Below are 7547 nucleotides of genomic sequence, written 5' to 3' on the forward strand. Positions count from 1 at the left end.
GCAGCTGCGCAACTTCCACCTGCGCCAGAGTCGATCCCGAGTCACCATGCCACGACTCTCAGTCCGACATCCCACGCCCGTCGCCAATAGAATGAATCATGGCAAGATAACGTGCCCCCTTGGCAAACGCAACGTGCCCCTTGGCGCACGCAACGTGCCTCTTGGCGCTGCCGCCACCAACACCAAGGTGTTCCAAGAACTGCCATGGGGAGAAACGCATGCATGATTGCTATTCTTCGGCCGGAGTTACGTATATGTGTACGGACAAGGCTTGGCCCGGGCGGGAACTGCGCCGCCGAGATGTCTCTTCCACTGGAAGATGTAGCAAGGTGACCTGCGGCTGACACGCAGCCACGCCCCCTATTCCGTGGGGCTATTCACGCATCTAAATCGTTAGTAATTGCGTGCTCGACACCACACATGTTACCATATGGCCAAGACTGTCAGCTGAAGTTCACCACGACACAAAGGGACAATACCCAACGGCAACTGAGAAGCTCATAAGGATCGGCAGCTGTCCGATTAAAAAGGACCGGGCCGCTGGGTTACATGGTCTAGTCTGCACTCAAACCAAAACAACAAGTCAGAAAACCACCCTCGGCAACCATGTCGGACGCGAAGTCCGTGGATCCGGACTACTACCCTCCTCACCAGGAGGATGAGGAACCCATGGCGCTGCATGTGGACTGGACGAAGGAGGAGGAGAGGAGAGCCAAGCGAAAGTGAGTAGTATCCAATTGCGACCGCTGATGACCAGAACCTCCTGACAAGAACTTGCCCTTGAAGGTTGGATCTGATTCTCATGCCACTTCTCGGTCTTGGATACTTCTGCTTACGTAAGTCGCCTCATCTCGCTTCCCTACTATCTAGCTTTCCTCGTCCCAACCTCTTCCACCTCTGGACCTTGCGCTCTACCCGCTGGATCCGAGGTGTCATTCACCCCCTTCCCAGCCCTCTCGCCTACGTGTTGTGTCCATTCTGACTTGTTTACCATCTCAGAGCTGGATCGTGGAAACATCGCCAATGCCATCACGGACAGATTCATGGAGGATGTTGGCATCAACCAGGACCAATTCAACGTGGGCCAGCAGATGCTCTCGCTCGGTATCGTCCTTACTGAGATTCCATCCAACATGATCCTCTACCGAGTCGGCCCGGGCAAATGGCTCACTCTTCAGCTCTTCCTCTTCGGTACCGTCAGCACATTTCAGGCATTCCAGAAAGGCTACACTGCTTTCATTGTGACTCGATTTCTCCTCGGCATTACCGAGTCGGGCTTTATCCCGGGTGGGTTATGGACCCTCTCAACGTGGTATACCCGGTCCGAAAGTGCGAAGCGCATCATCATCTTCTACTTTGGAAACCAACTCGGCCAAGCTTCCTCCAAACTGCTTGCATACGGTATCCTCCACATGCGTGGTGTTGCGGACAGACCTGGCTGGTTTTGGTTGTTCGTTCTTATGGGGGCTTTCACGCTGCTCTCTGGTATTTTGTTTGGATTCTTTTTGCCCGACTCATTCAAAAACCCCCACAGGCAAGCCAGCTTCCGTCCGTCCCCCCATCCCCCCCCTCGCTGACACAATCTGGGCCGTTACAGCACCTTCCTGCCTGGTATATCCATTTTTACCGACCGGGAGATTCATATCCTGAGAACCCGCGTCTGGATCGATGACCCGATGAAGGGAAAGAAAAAGAAGCGCATCGGAACATCCGCGTTTAAGAAGGCCGTGAGTCGTCTCGGCATCCACCCCGGAAGAGTCGCCTGCTGATCTCTTCTTCCCTACCGTTCAGTTCCTGAGTTGGCGTCTGTGGACACACTTTTTGATTTCGCTCGCCAATAATGGTCCTCTACGCGCCTTCGACACCTACGGCCCGTCCATTGTAACCAGTTTTGGGTTCCCCGCGCTCTCATCCAATGCGATGGCTTCGGTTGGTCTCTACATACAGATTCCGGTTGCCTTCGCTTTCAGCTACGTTTCGGATCATTTGTAAGATGCAACCCGAGGCCAGGAATGGAGATCTCCACTGACATGACTATAGTAACAAGCGTGGTGAGACGGTCATGGCCGGCTTCACATGCCACTTGATCGGTTACATATTCAACCGTGCGTTCACGTCGCTCGGCCCTAACCTCCGAGGGGTGCGATACTTCGGCGTCGTGTGGACTCAGGTTTTTGGAACCTTCTCGCATCCCCTCAACATCACGTGGATGTCCCTCGCGTGCACCGATTCGGAGGAGCGAGCGTTGGCAATGACCATGTCAGTCTTTCTTTGGTTTTGCTTGCTCGGATCGCTGCTGACCATTTTTCAAACAGGGCGATCATGGGTGGCAACATTGCTGGTATCTACGGCGCACAAATCTTCCGCCAGGATGACCGACCTCTCTACAACCGTGGATTCGCCGTCAACATCTCCATCCTCGTGGCCGGCCTGTTGCTCGCTGTTGTCAGATACGTCGATGATCGGCTGCGACGGCGTAATGCGCTTCAACTCCAGTCACTGGCGGCAGCGAGCGACAACAGCGACAGGAAGGAGGACGGCGGACCAGAGGGCAGCATCAAGCGGGAAATTGGGGATGCTGTTGCTACTACTACTTAAGCCCTGAGCCCTCTATCTCGTCACGTTCTGCCGTTGCACAGGGCTCCGGGTTGTCAATTGTCATTTCCGCGTAGGAAGGTAGCGCACATTTCCAAAATTCCAAAATCGCCTGGTGGGGGTGGATGCTCCCAAACTCGGCATTGTCATAGAATAAAATGAAGTTCCCTGGGGCGGGCGCCGGAAGATGAGGCGGGGAGGTCAGTCGATGGAATGGGCTGCACTTGGACGGCCTTGTCCGGAGATGGTCCGCTTGTTACAGTGTGGCCGGCATCGACGGAATATTGCTCTACAGTTATCTACTCGCCTTGCCCTGGAAGAATATTGAGCGTGATCCATTGATCGGTATTCGGTGCGTCCAGTTTGGCGTATGCGACTTCACCCAATCTGCTGGAGATGGATCCGGTCACTAAGACATTCCAGCCCATCGACACGCCCGTTAGGTCAAAACGGGAGTGACGGAATAGATTGGCCCATACACGATGGAGGGTAGAGGAATTTGTGGCCAATCTGCTGGCAGTTGTAGCATTGTTCCGGCCGCATTTGACGCTCGAACACCCGTATATCCTGATTCTCCTCCGGCGCGGCAGAAGCGCTCGATAGGAGCCTCCTGGCATTACCGGCTTTGGTGACATATACCACCATAGATCCATACGCTTTTGCGCTGTCATTTCGACTTAGCCAGGCCATCTGTCATCTGTTCTTCCCTGGCTCGATAGCGCCGAAATTACCCTGCAATCTCTGGGTCCTCCAACAAACCCGGTTCTGAACCCCCGTTTATTATCACGGCACAAAACGAGCGGATCGAACCGCGTCCACAGGCACTACCCCCGCCGCGGCCACCTTATATGCAGCAACAGCAAGAGCAAGCAGCTGGAAAAAAGAGACCCAAGAGGGGAAACGCCAAGTACTCTATTTTGAAGCTTCGAACCACTACCAATATTCACGTGACGAAACGAAGGCGGATCCCTAACACCCCGTCCCGGAGGTACTTGGTGAAGGTTGTATTTCCATACTCTCCGTATGCGAGCTAATGGATAGATAGGGATAATTGCTTGCAACATGGTAATCTCAGGACATACCTCGCTAGAGGGGGATTCGAGATTGGGCTGGAAGGGGAGAGCGGACGGGTGTTGTTCGGTGAGATGGGATACAAAACGACTGCAGAACACCACGTCGGCGAGGCTTCTGCGGATCTGGGTCTACTTCGGCAACGAGGATCTGTGGTTCGAGCTGCTGCACAGGGGCCGGCCGAGCGGCCCACAATGGTTTCGGGAACTGACAGGGGACACACTCGGCTTTACTGAGGCAATTCGAGTGCTGTGCGACTACGGATTAGCCAAGGCGGGCATATCGTCGACGTTATCGAAGAGGGTGTATAGAGAGATAGAAGGACTATAAAAGGAGAGGGGGTTAGAAGGAGAAGAGGAGGTTTAGAATTCAATATCACTACCACTATACCCTACCTTGGGATCTGCTGTACCGTAGCTTGTACACTGCTTGTACCTGGACACTCTGGTCTTTCTTCCCTTGAGAAACCTCTTGGTCCTCATAGTTATATAGAATGTTGTGTAGTTATATAGAGCGTTGTACAACATTATGTTGTGTCTGATATGATGTCACGTTGTATAGGCCAGCTAGTGGGTTGGTCAGAGAGAGTTATAGCTAGTACGTTGTAGAGCTTAGCTGTAGCTCGGAGGCTTAATTTTTCATTGTTTCGAAGAGCTTCAAGGGCTAAGAGTATTCTAGCTCCCTTTGAAGTATGCGGTATATTGGGTTGTGGAAAAAATTAATGTTAGATATAAGGAGGACGCATTGTGGTGGAGATTGTACGACTCGCTTATAATATACGTTATATTCAGTTAAAGTAGTATAATTCAGGTATTTTCTTCGTATGATTTCCTTATACAATAGCTCCAGGGTAGCCCCCGCGGGTCACCCTTCTATACGTCGTCCTCAAAGCTTTGATTCTACGGCGGAACCCAGTACTTGGGCTCTTGGCGGGGCGTTGACCAGCAATTCCGGGCACGTAATCCTCGGGTCGAGTTTCCCGCGTAACCTACCTAAGCGAGCGATTGGATCCGGGCCTGAACTTAGACGGTCTGCATGTTACGTTCCAGTAGATGGCTTAACGGATCTAATTACAGAAAGTCTGGTTGCAATGACACCCGTTTCATCCCCCACCCCCCGGCGTATTGGCAATCTTTGGTTAATCCTTATATATTTGCGGTATCGAGTCCCAGGGCTCGAAGCGTCCCTTCCTTCTAGCTCTCGTAACCTCTCTCCCACACACAGCAACGCTGTACCAGCCGTCGACAATGATCCCCTCCACCTCCTGGCTCTCGGATCCATCCTGATTTCCAGGCCGTCGCCAACCTAGTCGCCCTCGCCCCCCCGTCAGACGCAGAACAAGGATCCGCCCGCAACTGCGCCACCGTCCGCTGCGAGGCCGGCACCAGGTGCGCCGTTACCTCGGGCAGGGCTACCTGCGTCCCGATCCCCCAACTGGATGTAGAGATGTGCGGCCCGAAGGTGTGCGCCAGCGGCCAGGTGTGCTGCAACCCCAGCTGCGGCATCTGCGTCGGGCTGGGGGAGTGGTGCATCGAGCAGACTTGCCTAGGGCCGTAGTGCGGGCCCGATGCGGATTCCTTCTACCCTCTTGGCTAGGTCTACTGCAACGAGAGCTGCGGGAAGTGTGTAGCCCCTGGAACGCCGTGTACCATGGAGGGATGCTTACCGCCGCCGCCGCCGCCCGAGCTAGGCCCGTGGTGTGAGAACACGACGTATGCAGTGGACGAGTCTTGTTTTCTAATCTCAGCTGTGGCACCTGTACGAAGCCGGGTCAAGGATGCGCCGGGGTGATCTGCGAGGAGAAGCCAGTAGGGCCGGGGCTGAGGAGGTTGTGTGGGCAGGCGGAGTGTTTGGTGATGCAGGGGTGTTGTGAGAGTGAGATTATCGGGCGGTATTGTGCAGGGCCGTTGGAGGTTTGTTTTGGTTGATCCTGGGTGCCTGTTGGTCGAGCCTTGCTTGGTACGTACTGTATCTTGTGCTTCGTCTCGGGGGCAATCTTACGTTGTGCGACCTAACACGAGAAAGTAATGAGGGAGGGTTGCTGTAGGTTGGGGTGACTAGCAAACCTTATTTATGGATACACTTCTGGGCCTTCAACTGAAGTTATCACCGCTGCTACCTCTCCTTTCCGTCCTTGACCTTGTCAACCATCCAGTCCAACCACCTCGTTGCCTTCCACCGCATGAACCCCCATGTTTTCGGTGCAATTGCTTTCAGGCCAGCCCCCGCCACAGCCAGACACTGATCCGCTGCTCGTGGTATCACCTCCCGGCCTTGCAGAGCATCTCAAAGTAAACAAAGCCGGTTTGGCGCACCAGCCAAATCTGGTACCCACAGCTGATTTCAGGTGCTCTCCGACAGAGACTACTAGTCTTCTGAGCTCTAGGTGGATGATCTTTGGATAAAGCTTTGGTACAATGCAGACGACTGATCTTCATGGCCGATCAGGTTTAGGACATGCCGCTCCTGCTGGAATGGAGTGAGTTTTGGGTGCCACCATTTCGGTTCGACCTTTGAATTGTGCGCGGGTCTACGAGAATGCCCATGGTGCACAATCCATGGCATCAGCCTAGAAATCTAGACAATACGCACCAGCTGAAGTTCCGTCCCTTGACTATACCAGTGCTCCTCGAGCTCTTTGGGGTCGTGTTGGACGTAGCCTACGCGCTGGTAAGACGGCAAAACCTTTATCGGCCTGCCTGTCCACTTCTTCTCGCGGCTTCAACACCAGACAAAAGTCTCCGCCGAAACGGCTACACGCTATCCTAAGGCAGGCCAGTCTATCCCCAGACGCAAGTAATCCACAGCCAAAGTCGTCGTAGCAATCTACGTCGAATTCTACGCTGAGGCCATTCCCACGCAACTTGAACCTTTCGAATTCGGTCCGACATGTCGATTCCTCGTATAGCTCGGCAACGAAGACAGGGCCCGACAGGACGATTTCGCCACCCGTCACCTCACCTGTTGGATCCGGTCCGGCAAGGGTGACCGAGGCGTGGTGTGCTGTGGAGTAGGTCCAGCGAGGGCCCGATAAGCCAAAGTGGCCTCGAACGACGCCGTCAACCGAAGCCCACGACCACGACGGACAACGCCAAACCGGCGGTCTACGGAGATCATTCCCCATTTTCGTCCAGCAAATATCGATCAGCAGTGTCTTTCGCCAAAGCCCGGCAAGGTACTCGTCGCCAGGGGGTCGAAGGCGCAGCACCAGTTTGCTACTCCAGAGAGCGCCGGGAGCTTGTCTTTGGCCAGTGTGAGCTCAAGCTGCGAGAAGGTAAACACGATATAGCGCCAGTGCCTCGTAAGCGCATCCAGGTCGCCTGCTGCGGCCAGAGGCTCCCGAAACAACATTTTCTCCGGGAGAAATTTCGGAAAGATCGATGGCAGGCCTCGTCGGCACTTGCAGTCGGATACTTCAAAACACTACCACATGATCTCCCCGGCGGCAAATGCACAAGACGCGGGGAGAGGAGCCGCTCCTGGAAGGCCCAGGTGCGCGTCATCAGGGGAAAGTTTCGCGGATATGCTCTAGTCATTGCCTGACCCCAATTGGGAATGTGGCGCTCGTTAAGGTGATGGCGGACGTAAACAGGATACTCTTGCCCGTCGAATGCGCGAGGTTTGATCTTGAGTGGACGCCAGGCCTCGGGAGTGGGGAGGTAACATCCGCCGTCGTCGCCAGCCGACGCAGTCGCACATATGGTGAGGTAGGCGTTTCCATAGATGTCAGCCATCAAGGATGACTGCTCGTTCCAGTCCTCGGGGCTGTCCTGGACAATGCAGATGGAGTCGATCCAAATGTAACGTAGACCTAGGCGTTGTATAAAATCGATTGCATCTTGAAAGCTTGCCGGCAGCAGATCCCAGCTAATGCCTTGTTT

At 54.3% G+C, this 7547-nt stretch overlaps 1 protein-coding gene across 1 annotated transcript; it reads left to right on the plus strand.

The window, feature by feature from the left end:
• Window positions 1-606: 606 nt before the first annotated feature.
• MFIFM68171_01993 (Alternative sulfate transporter) lies at window positions 607-2598 on the plus strand (the record flags this gene model as incomplete). The annotated part of the gene is made up of 7 exons (XM_071057415.1): window positions 607-722; window positions 787-836; window positions 1000-1534; window positions 1598-1727; window positions 1792-1988; window positions 2041-2259; window positions 2316-2598. The coding sequence occupies 7 exons, from the start codon at window positions 607-609 to the stop codon at window positions 2596-2598; spliced, it is 1530 nt and encodes a 509-aa protein (XP_070913516.1).
• Window positions 2599-7547: the final 4949 nt, after the last annotated feature.

The sequence above is a fragment of the Madurella fahalii genome (genome assembly GCF_045866475.1).
Source record: "Madurella fahalii IFM 68171 DNA, scaffold_1, whole genome shotgun sequence".
NCBI classification, from domain to species: domain Eukaryota; kingdom Fungi; phylum Ascomycota; class Sordariomycetes; order Sordariales; genus Madurella; species Madurella fahalii.